This window comes from Aquarana catesbeiana, linkage group LG02, assembly GCF_042186555.1.
Source record: "Aquarana catesbeiana isolate 2022-GZ linkage group LG02, ASM4218655v1, whole genome shotgun sequence".
Taxonomy (NCBI): Eukaryota; Metazoa; Chordata; class Amphibia; order Anura; family Ranidae; genus Aquarana; species Aquarana catesbeiana.
The window spans coordinates 115,470,324-115,495,228 of NC_133325.1; the positions used below are offsets into that span (position 1 = coordinate 115,470,324).

The window sequence follows — 24,905 nt, forward strand, 5'->3', positions numbered from 1 at the left end:
ATTAAGTTAATATAATATTGTTACTGTGTGTTATTGTTAACCATTGTTTGTTTTGCAGAAACACCAATTAACTGCAGCACTGATCTCTTTACTCTGACAGCAACAGGGTGCTGCTCTCAGAATATATATATGTCAGTGCCTGGAGCATTGCAGGAGGAGGCTTCCCATCCGCAGTTTAAAAAAACGTGTATGCCGAAGCATGAGGGGACTGGGGTAGTCAGTGGGCGGATCTCCTATGCCTTGACATATTATTTTTTCACTTTTTTTTCTGGCTGAGATTTTTTCATCCACATTGATTGATGTGAATGGGGCAATCTGTTTTTTTTTTTCATTTTCCAAAATCTTGTGGCAACAAACGAGATCAACAAATGAGATCTGCAAAATACTCACCATGCCTCTTATCAAATATCTTGAAGTGTCTACTTTTTCAAAAAGGGTTAATTTGGAGGGTGTTTTCTAATATCCTGGCATTTCAGGTCTTCCAAAACTGGGATAGGTAGTAATGAAGTGAAAGGAAATGTCTCCCTTTGAAAGCCGGTAGATTGTCATTGGCTTTCAGCCCCCATACATGGCTAGGCTCCCAAAAAGTCTCACACATGTGGTATCACCATACCCAGAAGTAGCAAAATGTGTTTTGGGGTGAAATGCCACATATACCCATGACATTTGTGAGAAATATCTCATTAAAGTGACAACTTTGTGTAAAAAAGTAAAACAAAAATGTTTTTTTTCAAAAACCTGTGGCAAAAAAATAAAATCTTTCATTGACTCAGCATGCCTCTCAGCATTCCTTGGGGTATCTACTATCCAAAAGGGGGTAATTTGGGGGGTGTCTGAACTGTCCTTGCATTTTAGAGCCTCCAAAACTGTAATAGGTAGTCAGGAAGTGAAATGAGGAAATTATCCCATTTGAAAACCTGAAGATGGTCATTGGTTTGGGTCCCCATACTTAGCTAGGCTCCCAAAAAGTCTCACACATGTGATATCCCCATACTTGGGAGAAGTAGCAGAATATGTTTTGGGGTGTAATTCCACATATACCCAGGGCTTTTTTTCTCAGAGAATAGGTGCAGGAACTCCTCCCTTCCAAGTCACCCCTTGACTCTGCCCCCTACCCACCTCCGAGCACCATTCCTTTGTTTCACACCTTACCCACCTCCCAGTACTACCCCTTTTAGAGAATAGAGAACCAAGTATTTTGTGGTGCTAAGTATTTTGTATGGAATTTGTTAATGATAACAAGAAAGGCAGTAAAATAGTAATCTATCAGCAATGGATACCCCAGTGACAATAGATCCACCCCAGCACCAATGGACTCCCAACAGCCAGCATCAATAAACCCTCCAACAGCCAGCAACATTAGACCCCTACCTCAACAGTAGATCCTGCCTAGCGATGATTGACTCCCTGCAACATAATACCCACCCTGAGCAACAATAGATCCCTCACCAGCAACAATAGATCCCTCACCAGCAACAATAGACCCCTCACCAGCAACAATAGACCTCCCCAGCAACAATAGACCCCCCTGCAAAAAATAGATTCCCTCCAGAAACTATAGATTCCCCAGCAGCCAGCATCAATAAACCTTCCCTCAACAGTAGATCTCTCTCAGCAATGACATACCTCCAACAACATAAGACCCACCCCAGCCACAATAGACCCCCCTCCCTCTGCAAAAACAGATCCTCTCAGCATCAATAGACCCTCCAGCACACCCCAGCACCCCTTGCCATTACATACATTCAGTTCTGGAGGTGCCAGAACTGCGTTCCCCTGCATTCCTGCTGAAAAAAAGCCCTGCATATACCCATGTCATGGGTATATAGGATGTCAATTGTTTTTTAAATAATGGCTAGTTTACGATAATTGATAATTGACTGATTGTCTTATTATTCTATTTTGATCATCCGCTTTCTATATATATTTTTTATCTGAGAATATATATATCATATGCTTTATGAGATACACATATTTATGTGTTTGGTGCTATATTTATTTTTGTCCTCTTGGTGGTGCATTGACTGTGCATGATTTGTAATTTAAAATTTTTTATTAATGTAAGAGTTGGGGTATATACTATACGTTGGTAGTCAACGATCTCCATGAAAATTGGGTGATTTTTACTTTCTTGCTCTGATCTGGCAAGGTTAAATTGGCTCCTTTTTAATAGTAGTCTTATTTTTATTTTCGTTCCCAGCGGAACATGAACAGTATTTTTTCTTCTCTTCCGTGTCTTTTGCACGCATAGCAAAGTGCACGTGAGAGTAATTTCCAGCTTGTTCTGTATAATTTGCATGCTTGCGTCCGTCCGCTACGCCTCTGAAGACGTCAGATGATAACAAAGCGCATAAGGCGGGACAGGACGACGTAAGCACGCTATTTCCAGTGGCCATTTGTACAGACATGCTTGTTTTTATATTAACGAATGTGAGTGCAACTAACTAAATTAAATTAGTGATTCAGCTTTTTTTAGAACATACTGCACTATTGTTGTGTCCTTGTATCCTTTGAAGGAAAAGGCTATTTTGCATTCATCTACCATTTGAAGTATGAGCCCCCTGTCCTGGGATTGTGATTCACATCTTTCCTAAGGAGACAGAGTGGTGTTCATAGAGGGAGTCTGGTGATTCACACACCTTGCCTGGTTTTTATCCATGCGTTTATGGATAAAAACCAGGCATAAGCAGGACTGCCCCTTCAATCACAGTGGTGATGACGAGTGCATGTATTTCCTATCCACTTCAGTTGGTGCAGGGATTATTTCATCTTCAATTTCACCATCTTTATCCTGTATAGTTGGCGGACTTTATAAGATCTGTTTTTAGGACATTTGGCTATCATTCATTGGCGCTGCACCCATTGTGATTTACGATTTTACTAAAAGATGTTATGCAGCACTGAACTTTTTATCCAACCTCTGTATTCCTTAATTTCAACATTGTTGATCATATTGACATGACTCTTTCTGTAAAAAGGCATATACAGAAAATTAATCCTCTACACTCTGACTGTGGATTTAGGTTTATGACAAAAGACTGTACCTTCTCGTGTACCAGATCTGTGATTTCCACAGCAGCACTCTTTAGATTTAGAATATTTCCCTTTTGATATGAAGAGTTAGGTCAAGAGCCTTTCCAAATTACATTTAATCCTGACAGCCAGTTTTCCCTGTCCTTGAAAGTGACACACAGAAGGGAACATATATCCTGACTTGAGAACCAATGTCATGGATAGTAAAACAGCATGCACCATCATTCTACAAAATTGCTGAAAGACTGATGACATATAATGTTTGGTCTCCCCGATGTAACTATCACCAGTTAAAATAGTTTAAAAGTATCTAAAAGCATGTTATGCAGCGCTGGGCAATAGTAACTGGTGATAATGGCTTTGTCTGGGAGGTCAACCATTATATAGCATCATTCTTACATCTTACATTTTAGAAAATGGAACTGTATACTGCCTAACTATAATTTATGTTAGCTTAGTTGGTAAAATGTTCATTCTACCCTAGTGTAAAAGGTATTTAGTTGCTCCCCTATTGCAAGGAGCTGCTTTAAGTTACATTCATATTGACTTCTATAATGAAGGACAGCAGCTCAGATTCAAACAAAAAACAATGTGTATCAGCCCTACGAGCCCTCTGTGGAGCTTTACTAGACAGCCTCTTTCATATGACCAAAGACTAGGACCCCTCCAGATCAGAGAAGTACAAGAGGTGTCCAAAACATGCATGCTATTGTGATATTTATTATTTAAAATGTATGTAAACTCTTATGCCCTGTACACACGGTCGGATTTTCCAACGGAAAATGTGCGATCGAAGCTTGTTGTCGGAAATTCCGACCGTGTGTGGGCTCCATCGGGCTTTTTCCATCGGATTTTCCGACACACAAAGTTTGAGAGCAGGCTATAAAATTTTCCGACAACAAAATCCGATCGCGTCAATTCCGACTGTGTGTGGACAATTCCGACGCACAAAGTGCCACGCATGCTCAGAATAAATTCCGAGACAGAACTGCTCGGTCTGGTAAAATTTGCGTTCGGAATGGATATTGCACTTTCATCACGCTGCAATGTTTTAAATAGTTTAATGCAGCGCACTCTGTTCTTCTTTATAATGCTAGAAGAATGAAGTAGTTTTGCTGCTCATATTCACACAGACTTCTCACAAACTTCTTTCTTTATTCTTTATCGTGATTTCATCACTATATTTTGATTTGTCACATCTGACTAAAAAAAATAATTTTTTTTTTTTTTGGTTTGTATTTTTTTCAAGCCTGATTTTGTGTTTTTTTTTTTTTTAACTCCAGAATAGTTTTGTGTGTGTTTTGTGTGTCAAGTTACCACAACACCATTATAATCTTGTATTATTTAATCTCAAGGAGATTGTTTGGTGTTGGTGTCTCTTGTTAATTTCACATTGTATTTTAGAAATCTACCTGCCTCCTCACAAACAAACTGTCCTTATTGAAGGAAAACACACATAGGCGAGTATAATTGAAACAAAAATTCCTTTATTAAGGGGTCATAACCAAACAAAGAGGTAGGCAACGCTGGAGAGACAGCAGAAATTGGTGAAGCCTTTGGCCCCCAGGGCACACATCAACTATTTTACTGCAAAATTGGTGGCCTGAGGAGTCCATATATAAGGGAGTACAATCTGGTCCAGAAATCCAAGAGATCATGAAAGCAGCAGATGACATACATTTCCCCAGGCTGTGGTCATACAAGAGCCTGCATCTTTTGCCAGACCAGACTGAACCCAGGCCATCATTCTCTGGTCTTCCTTACAAGCTTCCTTCCCGACTGTGGCTCTGGTGTTGGAGGTGTGGCAGGAGGAGGAGTAGGACCTGGAGGAGGAGGAGGAGAACCATGGGTGAGCTGAGAAATGTGGCTTTCGCATGTGAGTTGGCCCCTCAACCCCTTTATGTAGAGCTTCTAAAATGACATACTCACATAAGAGTCGTTGGCCCTCCTCCATTTGCAGCATTTTGCAGGCTGTTAGGTCAGCAAAATCCTCTTCCACACTGTGGGGTGTTCTAAGGGCCTCAGTAGCCTTCCAAAATAGGCCAATTGCAGCCTCCTCCAGGTTACTCCTCTTCATGACACTTTTTCTTTGAAGGAGGAGGGGAGGGACGTGGGTATCGGGCAGCCTACTTGGCCCAGTCACCTCCTGGCTGAGACTTTCCTGTGTATGAAAAAGGGACATCGTTTTAGTTTTTGGTTCCTCAATCACAATCAGAAATTAGTACTCCAAACTAACATAGATTTAACATAATTAATTTGACAACCAGAAATATTTAGAAGAATGCAATACCTGGCTCAAGCTGGGCTCCTCCACATGTTGCTGCCTGGAAGGCCCAGGTTGGACGTCTGAAGCCTCAGCTGGGGGGGAAGGAAGCGTGGAAGGAAGAGTGGAGAGTGCTGGCCTGGGTTCAGTCTGACATGACAGAAAATGAAGCCTGTCATAGTACCACAGCCTGGGGACATAAATGTCATCTGCTGCTCCTGATCTCAGGGAATCCTGGACCTTCTTGTGCTCCCTTAGATAAGTGCTTCTCATGCCACCAATTAGGGCCTTCAAATAGGTGATGTCTGTCGTGGGGATCACCGGCTTCACAAATTGCAGCAAATTATCCAGCGCTGCCTTCCTCTTTGTTTGGTTCTTATAATCAGGGTGTTTTACCTGCCACAGACAGGACAGCTCCCTGAACATATCTGTGAATATGCTGATAAACTCCTGATCCTTCAAGATATCCATTTTATCTCCAAGACACAACACAAGACAAACCCTAATGTCAGGCTAAAGTCTCCTAATCTTGTCACAATACAGGCCTCAATCTAGAAGCAGTATAGGCCCAATTTTAAATCTTACCTTCGTTATCACAATCAGCGCCTCCGATACTCCTTCTTCCGCTCACAGATCATACGTACTACACACGCGTGTTACGCTTTATATACACTGCGCATGTGTGAAACTCCGCCCGCCCCTGACGCTCTTTCGAGTCTATTCCCCACCCCTTCTCGTTCGGCGCAGTGGGGGAAGAGCACATGGCGGAGACACAGCAGGTGTGTGCCAATTACAGCAACGAGGAGGAGGAGGAAAGCCCGGAGCCAGAAACGTTCCGATCCCGGAGGAGAAGATTTAAGGTATCAAATATGTCCTTTGGGGAGATGTTGGAGATGGTGGACATCCTGAAGAGGGCCGACTATGATGGGAAGTATGGACCTTATCCCAACCCCAATGTCGGAAAGGCCAAGATCATGGCGAAAGTTGTGAAGAGTCTGCAGAAGAATTTTGGTGTACGACGATCCAAGGATCAACTCAGGAAGCGGTGGTCGGACCTCAAATTAAGGGAGCACGAGCAGTACAGAAGGATCAGGAGAGTGCTGCAAAAAAGTAAGTAGTTGTCCTGTGTTCCTATTCATTATTTTTTTAACGTTCATGCTGCTCCATGTGCTTTTCTTAACTGTTGTACAGTTTAAAATGGCAACTTCCATGTTCATGGGCACATTATTCGTACGTATGAAACATTGTTCGTTCGACATAGAAAACACCATGTTTTGGACATATGCATTTGAATACATTTTTGCTAGCCTACTTCTCTTAAAATAATTTTGGTGTCTAGATGGGTTGGTAACTAGAATAAAATGCAAACTAGATTCTGTCTAAGGAGAGGACACTCAGCAGCTGTTTACACATCTGGACACTGAAGCACTAGCGTGGGACACAAGAGCCCCCCTTTTTATTAGGGGGTCCCACACAGGTGCTCCAGTGTATACTATAGGGGTGTCTCCATCTGTGAAGCTTGTACAAAACAGGTAAGTATTCAAGCTTGACAAAGGACAAAAAAAGTCTTCATCTTGGAACTCTGCCAAAATAGACAATTGTACCCCACTTCCAAGCAATGTTTTATATTCTTATTTCTGCCATCAAAAATCTGTGTGCTAAGTATACCTATTTTTTTTTTACATAGGGGAGAAAAGACTCGGAGGACACCACTCATCCGAGGAGACGACAGACCCCCCACCTCAGGAAGAAGGGGGAATCCCCCAAAGCCAAGCAGAGGAGGAGGAGGGAGACGTGGTGGTCAAAAGGTGAGTGTCTGCGAACACAGGCTCAGGTAAGAGATGGATGGCGGCATATTTATAATACATGGTGTGTTTTTTTAAATATATTTGTAGGTGATCGTGATGTTGTGGATCCAGTTTATTTCACCAGTGAAAGTGCCCAGATCCTGATCGGGGAGATCATGGGGTGTAATAGGGACTTGCAAAACATCCAGAAAAACATCAATGATGTTAAAAAAAAATGAAGAACATCATTGATGTTTTAGGGAGAGTTTAAAACCCCTCGAAATCCTTAATGTAGTTGGCATTTTTTCCACAAAAATGTGTTGCACCTTTTTTTAACTATTGTCGAAAAGCCAAATTTTGAAGATGCACACAGTGTGTCAACATGTGCTGTCTGCCATCACGGGAGATCAATGTAGGCGTTTTGTGGCTGCAACCCCTTCCTCAATAATAAAGTAGCTGAGAGGAAGGGGTTGCACCCACAAAACACGTCCCTTGATCCCCCATGATGGTAGCTAGCACATGTTGACATTCGGCAATTTGTGTGCATCTTCAAAATTTGGCTTTTCCAGGGGTGACTTCACCCCATCTGAACGCAATATCAAACCTAGTTTATAAATACTTATGTCTGATATTAGATAATAATCAGTGCAGCGCTGGACAGAAAACGAAGTGAATAGCAATAAAATTAATATTACTAAAAATTGATGACAAAAAATAAAATAATTATAAACAATCCATATTGTGTTTATTCACAATATGGATTGTTTATAATTATTTTATTTTTTGTCATCAATTTTTAGTAATATTAATTTTATTGCTATTCACTTCGTTTTCTGTCCAGCGCTGCACTGATTATTATCTACAACTAGTTTTTGCCTTATATCGGGGTTATAGTGTTTAGCAGCAGGACCCATATCACGTTTTTTATCATTATTGATTATTTTTTATTTTTGCACTTAGCGCAGGTTTTCTATTTATTTTTGGGTTTATGTCTGATATTGCCTTCAATTTATACAAAAGTTGAACTTTGTAAGTTCCAGATTTGTGTATTTCTTGTTGGTTTTAAACATGCCTGTTTTACCTTAAATGGACATTTCTACTTTTATTAATGTGACAAACATGTTGGTTTGTTTTAAAAACCTTTGATAAATGCACATGTGATTGTGCTTGTATTAAAAAGATTGATAATCAACAATGTGTGGCTTCTTCTTTCAATGCTCCGAAACTTTTTTGTGGTAAAATTGGTGGTTTCTGTGACAATGGTGGTTATTTTCTAAAGGCAAATCCACTTTGCACTACAAGTGCAGTTTCAGTGCAGGCTCAAGCGCAATTGTAGTGCAAAGTGTATTTTCCTTTAGTAAATAACACCCAACAGTGCTTTTTAATGTTACACAATCACGCCATTTTCAGGACTCCCCAAATTTATGTCAGGGTCAGCTAAAAGAAAGACAAGCAGTAAATGTCAGCAAATATTTTAGTAGTTAAAAATTGTTTTTTATTTAAAAAATGTCTCAGACATTGTCTGGCATATTGATGGCCCCCCTACCTGCAAAGTATTCCATGTATCTTAGACGGACCTCGCGGGCACTCAGGGGAGGCAAGCCAGGACGGCCAGCTTCAAGCGCCGTCAGGGTTGGTTCATTTACATGAATTCCGGATTCAGGCCCAACTGAGCCAGCATAGTTCACAGAATTTCTCCTTAAAAAGTTGTGGAGTACACAGCAAGCCAGGATGATATGATTGAGTTTATACTCCGCCATATGTATGGGTGTAAGAAATAGGCGGAACCGGCTTACCATTATTCCAAACGTGCTCTCCACCACTCTTCTGGCTCTGGCCAGCCAGTAATTAAAAACCCTCTGGCCCGGGGTGAGGGTCCTCATAGGGAATGGTCGCATAAAATGGTCTCCCAGCGCAAACGTTCCATCCACAACGAAGACGAATGGGAGTCCTTCCGCATTGTCTTCTGGAGGTGGCAAGTCCAAGCTGCCATTCTGGGGACGCCTGTAGAACTCAGTCTGGGTGATGACTCCACCATCTGACATCCGGCCATTCTTCCCCACGTCCACATACAGGAACTCGTAAGTAGCCGACACCACCGCCAACATCACAATAATATTGAACCCCTATAGTTGTAATAGTATGACCCCGAGTTGGGTGGTGGGACGATGTGGACGTGTTTCCCATCAATTGCCCCTCCGCGGTTAGGAAAGTCCCACCACTGTGCAAAGTGGGATGCCACAGTCTGCCATTCCTGTGGGTTGGAAGGAAACTGTGGAGTCAAACAAGAAAATAAAATTAATCATTTTGCACATAAACATGGAAAGCAGATTGGACACAAACATTCTTGGCCAACATCAGTATAACATTTATTTTAGGGACTATTTAAAGACAAAGGTATAAGATCCACCTATCAGATTCCTCCTCCCCCCCTCTCACGGGCCATTTGTAAAATTCTATTGGGGGGGGTGTTTTGGACAGGTAACCCTCTCCACTTCATTGAGAGATGAATGCCTAAATAATGTGGATTACTTTGGCCAGCCCCTTCTTACTTTACACTATTGGCAGCCCACTGGACAGGTAAGAAGTGTCATAATACAAAGATATAAATACACACTGTACACATTTTAGCACATTTTTACATTCTGCAATTACCTATCAAGATAATAATAGGATACAAAAACTTTAAACAGTACCATTTGAAAGTATTCAGGCATGCCCTTGCACTACATGCTTTGGGGAATTCATCCAGAAATCTGACCACAAAAGAAGTGAACCCAAAAAAAAGCCTCTGGCACTCTGCCAGAATTTCAAGCACACATCACAATTTTACACATTTTAGGGGGTATTTAGGGTAAAGCACTACTATGGAGCTGACAAAATACATTGTTAAATGACTAGACGAGGTGAATATAGGGCCAGGAGAGCATGCTGGGGAGGTAAGTGAAGGCAAATATGTATGACGGAGAAAAAAAAATTACATAAAAATCCAGCATGCATGAGGACAAAGGGGACATTCACAGCATATTACAATCATGGTAATTAGGGAATTAGGAAAGAAATACAATATATTATCAAACATTAAATACAATAAAATGTGATGTTAAAGGATAAATCTTACCTTAATATACTCCTTCTGCAGGACCTGGATGATGGCAGAACAGGTCTCCGGGATAATGATCCCCAGAGCCTGGGGGGAGATGCCTGTCGAGAACTTAAGGTCCTGCAGGCTTCTCCCTGTCGCCAAGTACCGCAGGGTGGCGACGAGCCTCTGCTCCGAAGTGATGGCTTGCCTCATGCAGGTATCCTGCCTGCTGATATAGGGGGTCAGCAAAGCCAACAAACGGTGAAATACGGGGTCCGTCATCCTGGGAAAGTTCCTGAAATCATCAGGATTATTCTCACGGATCTCACGGAGCAAAGGAATGTAACAGAACTGGTCACACTGAAGCAACCAATTCTTGGTCCATGAACTCCTCCCCACCCTGTTCATGGACTGGGCTTGTGTCAAGGTCAGGACCCCAACACCAAGCCCCCGCACAGCACAAACTCTACGAGGAGTACGTATATGCAACATGGCTAGAAAATGGTCGGCTGCTCAGAATGAAGTAACAAAACGCACTGAAGAACAGCAAGGCCTGTGAAGAGCGACCTGAAAAACAGTAACGAACGAACAAGAACACAATGACAAAGTCAAGGGGAACTCGCTGCATGCCCTGAAGGCCAGATACAAACCCACAAGCACAAACTGAACAGCAGAAATGCGATCTGAAAACCACGAGTCTGAAAAAGCGCGAATCGTCTCTCACCAAACTTTTACTAACACGAGATTAGCAAAAGGAGCCCAAAGGGTGCCATGCTTGGTTCTGAACTGCCCTTTTATAGTCTCGTCGTACGTGGTGTACGTCACCGCGTTCTTGGCAATCAGAAATTCCGACAACTTTGTGCGACCGTGTGTAGACAAAACAAGTTTGAGCCAACATCCATCGGAAAAAATCCATGGATTTTGTTGTTGGAATGTCCGATCAATGTCCGATCGTGTGTATGGGGCATAACAATAAACTGTCCTTATTTTCTCCGTTTGGATATATTAAATACTGTATATATACAGTAATTGATAGCACTTTGTTTTATCTGTTTCATAAATCCAAAAAATACATATTGATCTTGCCAGAAATTTAGTGAGCTGCTCTCTACCTGTGCTGATAGTTATACTTGTTCCCATTTCTCTCAATGTACCACAGAATACCCATCATGTGATGAGGGTGAGTAGAGGGAATGTTTTCTGTAGTCCTAACATATTTCCTGACATAAAAAAAATGTGAAAGCAGCCACTACATTTAAGAACTGCATATATAACAAGATGCATGTATAACGTTTTGTTCTTGGGTTTAGATATGCTTTAACTAATATATACAGTATAACATTGATGTTTTTCCAGAGCATTTAAATGAAAATTTTTCTAATCAATCACTGTCCCATGAATCTTAACGAGAAAGGACCACTATAGTACCACATCCTAAATATATATGTGTAAATGAAGAAAAAAATAACTAATTGGAATTTACTGGTACATAGGAAATCAATGAATAATATTTATCACACACAATATACAATAGGCCAATAGGGTGGTAGACATTGATAGTACTCCTTATTATTGTAGGAGGAATTATAAAAGTAAAACAGGTCCTATGCTTATGTCAGGATCATGTCTGATCAAGTTTGGATTTTAATGATTTATGTAATAAAGTGTGTGATAAGCTTTAGGCTCCATGCACAATGAAGCTCATAAACTGATGTTTTTGGGAGTTTGTGCATTTTTTTTTAACAGCCCATAAACTCCCCTCTATGTTATCCTATCTGTCCATGCACACATGGACGTTTTTGGACGTTTATCAGCAGTGGAGTTTATGGGCTGTTGTTGGAACGCCCTAAAATCGTGTCCAGGAGATGTTTTTCTGATCCCAAAAAACGCTTACAAAGGTTAAATGCTCATAAACGCTCAAAAACGTGGCTTTTTTTTAAACTTTTTTTTTCCATTTAAAAAAAAAAACACTAATAAAAGCTATTGCTAAAACATTAAAAAACTTTAAACTGGAAGACTCACTGCAAAGCTACTGGCGTTTTTATAACGTTATTTTAACGTCCAGTGTGCATGGAGCCTTATGCATACCTCCTATGATGATCTCTTATGTACCAGTAATATCTGATTAGTTCTCTTTTACTTCATTTTCACTGTCTTACGAAGTGTAAATAACCTACCAAGTGGTTTGTGGATTGCGTTAGGGGACCCAGACATTGGGTAAACATAACATCTCCAAAGCAGATAGTGTCTCTAGTGGTGAATCAAACCCAGAACCTAGAATAGAGTTGAAACTGTGCAGCCAACAGTCTACATAAAATTATACATGTTTGTGTGCATTCCTAGTGGCAAAACATTATTTTTCCTGGTGCCTCCATTGCAGCATACATGTGATAGTAGCCCCGCTGACTTCTGTACACAGGACCAGTGCATAGCTATAAAGTGTGTGGGTGCTAATTCTTTAAAGCTATGCAACGGTCCTGTGGACGGAAGTATGTGGGGCTGCTACCACATGTATGCTGCCATACTGCCATGGATAGGCACCAGGAAAGGAAAATGATGGTATGATACAATTTTCTGTTTTTTTTTTTTTTTAAACTCAGACACTGTCAGGAAGTGTAGAATTTTCCCCAATTAGAACTGGCTGGCATTTGAGCAGAGCTGAGACTCTGAAAGCAGTTGTAGACATATGCAATAATTACTTTAACCACTTGACCTCCAGAAGATTTACTCCCCCTTCATGACCAGGTCATTTTTTGCTAAACGACACTGTGTTTCTTTAACTGACAGTTGCGCGGTTATGCAACGCTGTACCCAAATTAATTCATATCCCCCCCCCACAAATAGAGCTTTCTTTTGGTGATATTTGATCACCTCTGAGTTTTTTTTTTACTTTTTGCACTATAAATGAAAAAAGACCAAACATTTTGAAAAAAAAAAAGAAATTACTTTCTGCTATAAAACATATCAAATACCTTTTTCTTTTTCAAAAATCAAATTTCTTCATAAATTTAGGACAATATGTATTCTGCTACATATTTTTGGTAAAAAATCCCAATAAGTGTATATTGACTGGTTTAAACCTATAGCATCTACAAACTATGGTATATATACTGGAATTTATATTTAGTTTTTTTTTATACGAGTAATGGGGGGATCAGTGACTTATAGCAGGACTGCAATACTGCGCTGGATAATCTGACACTAACTGACACTTTGTGGGAACCAGTGACACTAATAAAGTGATCAGTGCTAAAAATATGCACTGTCACTGTACTAATGACACTGGCTGGGAAGGGGTTAACATCTAGGGCAAAAAAGGGTTAATATGCGGCTAACCAATGTTTATGTGTGAACTGGGAGCTGCTTTCGCTGTGGGATATGCTGGTTTTTGTTCACTGCTTTGCAAGGAAACAAAAACCACCACATACCTGCTGACAGGACAGAGCTCTGTCTTCTTTACATTGACAGAGATCTGTCCTGTCTTCCTCCTCACCGATCAACCGGTGGCGGCGATCACCATAATCACAAGCACAGGCAGTGTGCCCCTTACTGGGAAGAGCAGCCGGCCCGCACTGTAGCAGGAAAATCTGCAGTGTGCAGTCAAGAAGTGGTTAATGATACACATGAACTTTTTTTAGTTTTAGAAATAATAGGGAAGGATTAGAACCTCTGTCAGGTTGCCTGTCCCTGTTGGCTACCTTTCCCTATACTTCAATTAGTATTACTAGAACAGTAAATGAGGAGCATCTCATTCCATCTATGATTCAGAAAGTACTAAATACATTTTTGTTGGTAATGGTTTGATCATGTTTTTGGTGCTGTCTGTGTCTTTTGAGCACATTTCCTTGCTTCCTGCTTTGTCGCTAAGAAAGAAGTGGCAGCAAATCTCCCTTTTGAAGCAAACAGCGATAAAGATCTGGCAGAGCTTCTAGCCCTTCCCCACTTTATTCAAAAAGAATGAACATTTCTGGTGGTTTGCTTTAACATCCAACATTTGTTCCATGTAAAGCCTATGCCATCACAAACTCCTTCTACATATCTTTTTTTTTCCCTTTTTGTTATTGCACAGTACACAATCTACAGTTAATATTTTCTAAATCTTTAGACCATGTATCTAGGTTCTGTAAAGGAAGCTGAAGAGTTTTCATGTTGTCTTTTTAAGAGTGAAAACAACATTCATTTAACATAATGAGAAATGGTTTCCTTCCTGATGGGATAATGCAGATGGCAGACTATCGCAGGGATGTTATCTGGAAGAGAATTGCCTACCAGCAGGTGATGTGGTTGTTTTCTTTGCTGGAAGTAAACTCCTGCGGGGAGCGTTTGTGCTGTTACACACTTCCAAGATCGTCCTATTTGTCCCCTTGGGGATCTCCTTTGAATGCAAGACTGTATTTTGAGCAGACTGGTCTTCATGCACAAAGCTTGTACCTGCTGGAAGAAAAAACAGCACAAATTATACCCTCATAAAATATGCATAAGGAAGGCTGCTGGATTTATGATTATTGGAAGTAAAAAGGAAAATACCTTCACTGCAATACTTCAGTAACAGAACAAAAAGTTAAAATAACGGTATATAATACATTCACGTCCATTTTTTTATTGTATTTATGGTACAGTATTATGCAATGCATTACAAGGCACATGAGACTTTTCACATTGGTCCTTCCTTATGAAGGGCATTAAATCTCACTTTCCATCACACTTATACAATATACTCAAAAAGACCTGTATGGAAATAAATGGATTACCTCGGGGTGTGTCTTTGAATTGCTGGGGGAACCTGGAGTGAACTCAAGCAAAATTGGAGAATTTCAACTTCTTGACTAAATACAAGACCTCTAGAAATAAACAAATTTTCAGTCCCTTGAAATTTTGCCAGAAAACTGGGGATTTCTGCAAAATATCACTGTTTTTATCGCCATTTTTAAAAATGTATTGGAGTCAATGAGTAAGGTAGAATTCAGATGTTTTTTGGTGGTTTATAAGTGTGCATCTGATGATGGCTTTCGATGGTTACACAAATGTTATTTTCAATTACCCTGGCTTAGTTCTTGTACCCCTCCTTAGTCTCACTATTTTAAGGACAATAAAAAATGTAACGTATCAGTTCACAAAATTTTTAACCACTTCAGCCCCGGACCATTTGGCTGCCGAAAGACCAAAGCGTTTTTTGCGATTGGGCACTGCGTCGCTTTAACTGACAATTGTGTGGAGGTGCGACGTGGCTCCCAAACAAAATTGACGTCCTTTTTTCCCCACAAATAGAGCTTTCTTTTGGTTTGATCACCTCTGCGGTTTTTATTTTTTGCGCTATAAACAAAAAAAGAGTGACAATTTTGAAAAAACGCAATATTTTTTACTTTTTACTATAATAAATATCCCCAAAAAATATATAAAAATGTTTTTTTCCCTCAGTTTAGGCTGATATGTATTCTTCTACATATTTTTGGTAAAAAAAAATCGCAACAGGCTTTTATTGATTGGTTTGCGTAAAAGTTATAGCGTCTACAAAATAGGGGATAGTTTCATGGCATTTTTATTAATATATTTTTTTTATTAGTAATGGTGTCGATCTGCGATTTTTATCGTGATTGCGACATTATGGTGGCCACATCGGACACTTTTGGAGCTATTTTGGGACCATTCACATTTATACAGCGATCAGCGCGATTAAAAATGCACTGATTACTGTGTAAATGTGACTGGCAGTGAACGGGTTAACCACTAGTGGGCGCTGTAGGGGTTAAGTGTGTCCTAGGGAGTGATTCTAATGGTGGGGGGAGGGGCTACATGTGACATGACACTGATCACTGCTCCCGATCACAGGGAGCTGTGATCAGTGTCAGTGTCAATAGGCAGAACGGGGAAATGCTTGTTTACATCAGTATTTCCCCATTCTTCCTCTCCGTGAGACGATCGCGGGTATCCCCGCGGACTCACGAAGCTCGTGGCAGGGTCGCGTGCGTGTTGTGTGAAAACAGTTATAAACAGACCCCAGAGGGAAATAAAATAAAGTAACCAAAACATACCCTCCAAAAAATCCAGCAGATTGCTTTTTATATTTAAGAATTTTTTGACTAAATAGCTCAATAAGCAAAATTATTGAAGCTTTAATGGCAAAATGTGTAATTTGTGGCAAAATATATTTTTTTCATTTTTGGATAGCGTAAGGAAGGGTTATATCCTCTGTTTATTTTTGCCCTCTTTGTCCCATTGGGGAGATTTACCTTCACTTCCTGTCCCATAGCCAAACAGAAATTGAGAGAAAATCCATGAAAATTAAGGGAATTCCTTGGGGACCCCCAGGTCACCAAAACTAGTGTCCCCATTTCAAGATTTCCCCTCTATTACTTTTCTGGAGACAACCCAAAAATATGGAATTTTCTTTACTTTAACTTTCAATGATAAACAGGACAAATAGAGAGGGTGAACCTCCCTAATGGGGACAGCAATAAAAACGGACAGGTGTCCTAATCCCTCTCTACTCTATAGTTACATAGTTAGTCTGGCTGAAAACAGACGCAAGTTTATTTAGTTCAACCAATAAAAGGAAAAAAAAATGTGTGTATATATATATATATATATATATATATATATATATATATATATATATATGAGTTGCTTTTAGTTCTTCTTTAAGTGAGATCAGTATGTATAAAATGTATTTGCAGAGTGCCAACATTACAGATGTACAGTAAAGGAAGTAGTGATGTTACTGTTACTTTGATTAGCACTGTCACCTTCTGCAGCACTGTTGAGGGTACCCACACATTGAGAAGATGCTTGCAAGGATAGGGCAATAATCAGATGTCCATCAGGGTCCAGCAAAGAGTACTTCTGACCATCAGAAGCATTCACTATTACACTTAGTGACTGTTCACTGTGAACAGCCAAATTCACATATTGATCAACTCAGACAGAAGGCTATGTCAGATATTCATGTGAGATGAACACCGTCAGTTTCTGAGAGCAGATTTGAAAAACTTGGCTTTCACTTTTCAAGTACTGTGGCAGTTCACATGCAGAATCATGAGTCACAGAAATGCCCACTGTGTACTTTTTTTTGTACGTTAATTCTTTATACTCCATCTAACTGGTGTATGTCAGGGGTGTGTAATTTCTCGACATACTTTTTGCTAAAAGGTGTTCCTGTCTCTCATCTTAGAAAGGTAGGAGGTATGCATTATCACTCAACACCTCAAAAAGTACCATGTTCTGGTGATTCAGCTTTTTCTAAATAGCTCTTGCGGCTTTGCAATACAGAGATAAGTACATTTCTGGATAAACAGAAAGTACAGAAAAAAGGAAAAGAAAAATTAGAGAAAAAAAATGAAAGCTCTTCAAACTGCTGACAAGGATATATAAAAGTAGACATATGCAAAATAAGCCAGACATTGTATCTAGTTATTAGAGATCAAATTATTCCTTTTTCTGCATACTGCAGCCAAATAAGTCAATCAATTGTTTGGGAGAATGTTGTGTGTTTGTCGTCATATTTTTTTCATGGTTATTTCGTTTCGTCTCTCTGCCATGTCTCTCTGGAGAGGAATTACTGATAATTAAAAAAGCAATGTAACATCCTACTTTGGGTTCATTTACAGGTTAATGGCTCCACACTGGTAACAACTGACTAGATATGCACTCTTTTTAATTATTAGCCGTTAATTGCTGTCAATACTGGCAATGACATCTGCATGGAAGCAGGAAAACTGGAAACATTGCCTAGTGAGAAACGGTAAAAAGAAACAAGAACATATTTGCCTAATCTCTCCTTACTAAGTGGAAAGAACTTTCAATGCTGCTTTCTTGATCATTAAAGGAGAACTCTACAATAGGTTAAAGTATATCTAAAGCCAAAACGTTTCTAGTCGTTTTGGATAGAGATTGGTTTAGTTTTTTAACACAGTTTGTGTCAATGCTGGTGAAATTCTGTCTCACTATTTGTCCTTTTGACCATTTTCACAGAGACAGGAAGTCATAGGAAATTGGCCCAACGACATACAGACAGCAAAAACTAAATCCAATGGGTGTTTGAATAATATCTTAGTCTACTCTAAACCTAAAAAACAAACTTGGCTTAGGATTTTAAGCAACATTTGGAAAGGCAATTGTCAACTGTAAGTTATATTGACCTTTGTTCTGTCTTTTGCTGGTGCCAAGTCTCCCTTCTCACAGTTTGTATCAGGGACTGATGTGACCAGAGATATGTGGACTGTCACAGAAAATCCAAGCACAGGTTCAGTATAAATAATAGAATTTATTAAAATGTAAGTGAATATACAAAGTAAATGCACCTCCAATATGGCAAACAAAGTAACAAAATCAGCAACCAAAACCACAGTGACACACAACAAGTGACTACCTAAACCAAATGTACATATAGGTGTGGGATATAATCATGATTGTAACAGGCCAGGGTCATACACGGGTGATCAAGCAGACAGGGCTGGAAACAAGGCAGGACAGGGAGAGGGTAACAAGAGATAGAGAGAGCAGGCAGGAAGGGAATCGGCTGTAGGGTAGGGGTCCAGGAACGGATGCAGGGTTCAGGATACAGGCTTCAGTCTTCAGGATACAGGAACACAGGATTCAAGAATGCAGGTCAGGGTACATAGATAAAATACCAAGCCGAGGTGTGCTAGCAATCACCAGGTTTAAGTATACTTCCTGCAATCAGTATCAGGTGATGCCTGATTGCAGGAGATGATGTCAGCTCCTGAATGCCGAGATCCACCCACTGGTGGACATCGGAACTGCAGCCCATAGGTCTGGGAGCCACAGTGCCACCAGCAGGTGAAACCTTTCCTGGCAGTTTGCTTGCTATCAGGAACTTACCAGTCCATTATTTTAATTTAAGAAAATGGAAGTCAGCCAATTTTTGCCGATTTAGGATAAAACTCTCAATTTCACTCATCCCTAGTTAGAAGCTAGATAATATAATCTTACATGAGGGTCAAATACCTACTATTAAAAACCTTTTCATTTCATAATTATAGGGAAAATAGGACCTGCATATTTAAGGCTAGGAATCAGTGAGAAACAGTACCCTGAAAACAGTCTTCCTGAATATGAAGAAGGCAGAAAATATACACTCAATTTAGACTTGGTCTCATTTATTACTCCCTTATCCCGGTTATACTCCACTCCAGGTGCTGCAAATGTCCAGGGGGGCTGATTATTTGCAGATTATTATCAACTTGAAGCTGAAGAAAACATAGCTTGGGGCAGCAATCTCCTCCGCTCACCAAGAAAATAATAAAGGTCTTATTATGGGGATAATGAGGGCAGATATGAGTTCAAGACACAGTGCAAGCAAAACAATTATAAGTAATAATATAGTTCTGAAACCTTTGATAGCACATTTTTTGATAGCACATTTTTAAAAACGTTATGAGATATGTTGCATTCTGACTTTGCTGTTGAAAAATACTTTGGGGAAAATTTATAAAGCAGTAATTGTTACATTCCCCAAACATTCATTGCAGGTATACCCTATAGGTACATGTGTTTTAAATGACAGTGATTGATTTACCTGCAGTGAATGCTTGATGAATGTCACATTCACTGCTTGATAACAATGCACTCTGCCTTTACAAACATAAAGGTTGATTGTATACTTTGCACATTAGGGGGATAGATGGTACAAGTGTTCAAGCATTTTTAGCTCTATAGTTTGACCCAATACCTTCTGACAGGACACTTCCCACAATGCAAAGATGGATTAGGCCTGCGTAGAGACCAAGGGAAAGTAGAAGCCCTGGCTCCTCTCCGTTTTGATCAACAACACCTTTCAGAACATCTGTTTCACTTATGAAGCCTAACCGATTTTTGTGAAACTAGAATATCTAGTATGTTCTTCCATGAGCTAGCAAGGTAAGCTGGAACTTGTAGTGTCACAAAGACTGGAGGTCAATGTGCCTTGTGGTGAATGGAGTAAGGCATGGGAAAGACATATATGCATTATATACAGTACACTTAACTCTGATGTGGGTGATTTGAGAGATGGAATGTAAAAAAACTATTTTAACAATTTAGCTCTTTATATATATCACTCTTTTCTTCCATCTTCGCCCTCTTTCTCTCTATTTGCTCGCTTATTTCCTTCTGTGTTCCTAGTTAACCCTGTAGTCCTGTACTTGTTCAAAAAAACTGAAATCAGATCTCCAGGTCTTGTTTTCCTTCCTTCCCTTTAATTAAAAAAAATTTTATGTCACAGAGGCAGATAGTGCAATGTCTGTCAGATTGTATAACAACCTCCAGTTTCATAAGGCTGCAATACACAGTTTGAATTTATGCTAATTCCTGCTGAATAGACTTAAATTGTAGCCCCTGTAGACACCACCGGGTCCCCAAAAAGTCAGCTGCTCAATCAACGTTTGTCAATGAAACTGGGGGAAAATTATTAGCCGAAAAACACCTGCATCAATTAGATGCAGGCAGGTATTCTGACAGTGGCAGGTGCTGGCTGTCACAACACAGGAGCTGGCAGGGGAGATTCCTCCATTAATGCTGATAAGCGTGGATGGAGGAATCTGCTGATTTCTTTTATACAGCCCGCAGGCTGAAAGAAAGAAATTCATGCATCTATGGTCAGCTATAGTCTAACCTCAAATTTCCTTCTGCAGCAATTGTGCAGACTGTCCAAACATGACTGTGGTTCAGTCTAATAGGCACCACAGATTAACCCTATTATACTCTGTTATCTATAAGTAATTGTGATGGTTTCACATATCCTTTTTTCTTCTCTGCAATACAAGTCTAAAGTCTGGTACATGCTATGAGTTTTTTTTTTTGTCAGCTCTGGTCGGAGCCACTTTACTAACTAAGTGAAGTTGAGCTGTTGTGTTCTGACATGGGGACGCCCCCCCCTGCCAGAACACTCCAATCAGCGCTCTTTGCCATTGGCTGAGAGCGCTGATCGGGAGTTGGCTGGCTGCTGATTTTCCAGCATGCTTGTTCGACAGAACAACATACAAACGGGCCAAATGTTGGACATTTTTTTTTTGACCCGGCCGATGTCTCCCGCATTCAGCCCATGTGTATGGAGCTTAAGGCTGGCCATATTACGCAATTTTCCTTTAGATTTACCAAGAACCATATAATATGAGGCCAAACCTAAACAACACTTTCAATTTGTATCCAATCAGGCAGACCCTTGTACTACACAGTTAAAGGTAAATCTAAAGGAAATTGTACAGAAATTGTACATGAAAATTGTATAATGTATGGACAGCTTAAAGCTAGCCATACACTTATAGATTTTTGAATAAATGTTTGTATGAAGATTCCCATCAGTACAGTCAATGACTTGTTGGTGAATGTCATTTGAAAGTACTTAAAATTTTTGGTTGCTCTTCTATTTCAATCGTTTTCCACAAAAGGAAGAAATATAACAATAGTATATTCCAATAGCCAAAATGTACAAAGGATCAAGAAGGAATAAGCCTACTACATCCAAGAAAGTGCTCAGAAACACAGTGTCCAACAATATGCAGGAATATCAAACACAGTATTCAGAGAATATAAATTTAGTTCTGGGTATCACACATACAGTAAATGCATTCCCATCTGGGGTCAATCAAACAAAATTAAAAAGGGTGGGGGGTGGATCTCATATGAGAGCTATAGACATATAAGAGCTCTTAAATAATACCCGATAATACGCCCACTTAAAAAAAAAAAAAAGAGGGCGTGAGCTGAGGAGCTCACGGAAAAGGGTGGGAGAAGAGAGATAAAAAGGGTGGGAGAAGGGAAGAAGAGGAGGGGGGTACCCATCCTGAAGTTCGATTCCGTCCGGCGGACAGTCCTCCACTAATAAGATGATATTTGTAGGTAAGAGAGCCAGGGGTTCCAAACCTTTTTAAACACTGATTGTCTATCTTGGAGTGCACTGACTATTTTTTCATTAAGCATAATTCAAGTAAGTTTACGTTTCAGTAAAGAAAAGTCAATCCCAGGGCTCTTCCAGGTCATTGCAATTGCTATCTTGACTGCTAGGAATACAATATATGATTAGTATTTCATTGTACTTCGGGATATTTTCAACTGGCTCGTTCAGGAGTATAACCCAAGCATTCTTTGTGATTTTTACCATGGCAACTGAATTTATCAGGGAATGAACACACATGCAGAAACATCTAACTTTAGGACATGTTCAACACACATGTAGAACCATTCCCACCTGCCCGCATTCCCAGAACCATGTGGAGAGGATCCAGGATACATTTTTGACAGGCACTCTGGGACCAAGTACCATCTTGAATATACTTTGTATTCAGCCTCAACCAAGGCTACATTCATAATGCCTTTGTGGATACGTGTCCAGGCCAGTGCTGTATTATGGCCTAGGCCAACAAGGCCCAGGCTTAGGGCGGCACTTTGCGGGGGGGGGCAAAAAAAGCACCCCCTCACACTGCGCTGCCGAACTGCAGATCAATGCAGCCCAACCTTCATCAGGGCAGGCAGAAGGAGCAGCTCCGCCAGTGGGCTGGGTCCTGCACCAATCCAGAGGTGGCATAATGTCACTAGCAGCTGCGGAGGAGGGGCCTGTATGAGCTGGAAGTCCCGGCAGACAAGGTTGCTGGAGGCGCTGTACAAGTTGGCGGGCGGCGGGAGGCGGAGTTTCTGGCTGTCTGTGCGGAGGTCGGGGGGAGATCTACTGGAGGAGAGGAAGATGCTGAATGGAGTGGTCACGAAGAAAACTGTTAGCACCAACACAAATGGCACCAGGTGAGGCTCACAAGCACAGCACAGAGGTGACAGGCTAGGACAGCTTGCTCTGTACTATATGTGACAAAAACTTCTATAAAAAGTGTAAGTGCAGTGCTAAAAAATATGCATCAATACATACAAGTAAATAATGTGCACACTGAGGTGTTATCACATTGGATTGGCCAGGCACCAGCTATTAATTCACTATTTTTTATGGTGAAGGGATCCACCACCCATCCATCAACTGTTGATTGATTTATGGACTCATATTTTGTTTTTTTTATTGCAATTTGGTTTATCCGCTCAGGCACTCTTAGTGCTATATGGGACATCTGATTTTTTTGCACCTTATTTAATCTATACTTTGTATTCCATTCATTTTTACTTGCTGTGTTTGCACATGATTATTATGTTTGTCACTATTATACGCTGACCCACCTTCAGTTTTAGACTGTTTGCACATATCAAGCTCACTGCATTAATACCTCTACATTTATATTTACTTGTAGGTATTGATGCATATTTTTTAGCACTGCACTTGCACTTTTTATAGACGTTTTTTCACAACTATACACTGGCCGATATTCAACAGCGCAGCACTATTGTTATATGCTTCAATGCCGCAGTCTCTGACTGTCCCTTGTGCCATGCCCGCAGACAATGACCGCCCCTTGTGCCATGCCCACAATCTCTGACCGTCCCTTGTGCCATGCCCACGTAGAGACTTCAAAATATATTTATGGTCTCCCTTCATACTCATTTCCCTTTACTCGTTATTACACTTAGGCTCAGATAACTAGATCAAGAGTGTCTTGCCTCACAACCTACGCTTATCATTCAAAATTATTGAGTGTGCTTCAAATGGTCTGCTTGTGGCTCCACGTCCATAACTGTGAAAAGGACTGTGAAGCACAAATGGGCACCTATTTGCACTGACTGTACTGGCATGGCGCACTGCATTAAGCACCAACTCTCTAGAAGTGAATTCTCCCTTGGGAAGTGACAGGCGATGTACAATTTTTACAAGCTGCTCAAACCCTCTGCATGGAAGTTCTGGCACCGCAAGTGGCATACAAAGCCTCTTTTGCCGGCACTCAACTCCCTTCCCATCAGCAGAGCAGCGCAGTGAAGTCTCGGCGAGACACTAATGCATTCCAATTTCAGAGTTCCCTATGCTGCACCTGCACTGAGGGGGAGGCACTGTGCCCCCACACATTGTAAAAGATGGGAAACACTTTTTGGTTCTCTAACTGCTGTAGCTACGATCGTCAGCTTTTGTGATGGGGAAGAGATTGGGTGCAGTTCTGCTCTGCTCATCTGTCCCACCTGTTTAGAGGTGGGACAGATGAGCAGGAGGGTACTACAGCAGTGGGGCAGATGTGCAGGGAGGTACAGTGGTGGAAGCTATGAGAAGGGGGTTCAGCAGTGGGACAGAAGAGCAGGGGGGTACAGTGTTGGGGTAGATGAGCAGGCGGATTCAGTGTTAGGCCAGATGAGCAGGGGGTTTCAGTGTTGGGCCAGATGAGCAGGGGGGTTTAGTGATGGGGCAGATGAGAAGGGGGATCAGTGGTGGGACAGATAGCAGAGGGGTAGAGCAGTGGGGCAGATGTGAAAGGAGATGTATTGGTGGGACAGATGAGCAGGGGGTTACAGTGGTGGGGCAGGAGAGCAGGGGGAACAAACGTGGGGCAGAAGAGCAGGGGGGTAGAGAGGTGAGACAGATCTGCAGATGAGAAAGGGGGTACATTGGTGGGACATGTGAGAAAGGGGGTACATTGATGGGGCAGATGAGCAGGGTGGTACAGTGGTGGGGCAGATGTACAGGGGGTTACAGTGGTGGGGCAGATGTTCAGGGTAGTACAGTGGTGGGGCATATGCGCAGGGGGTTACAGTGGTGGGACAAATGAGCAGGGGGGTACTGTGGTGAAACAGATTTGAAGGGGGGGCAGTGATCTGAAGTGTGCAGGTGAATGAATTTGGGGCTGATCTGAGATGTGGAGTTGCAGGAATTGGGGCTGATCTG

General features: G+C 41.0%; 1 protein-coding gene across 1 annotated transcript in view; it reads right to left on the reverse strand.

Annotated features, from left to right (window-relative positions):
* The window catches only part of MTUS2 (microtubule associated scaffold protein 2), a 974,348-nt gene that overhangs the window by 228,927 nt on the left and 720,516 nt on the right, over positions 1-24,905 (reverse strand). Inside the window, exon 6 of the mRNA XM_073613369.1 lies at positions 14,438-14,602. Within this exon, the coding sequence (XP_073469470.1) occupies positions 14,438-14,602 (165 nt within the window). The remainder of the gene's footprint in view (positions 1-14,437; positions 14,603-24,905) is intronic.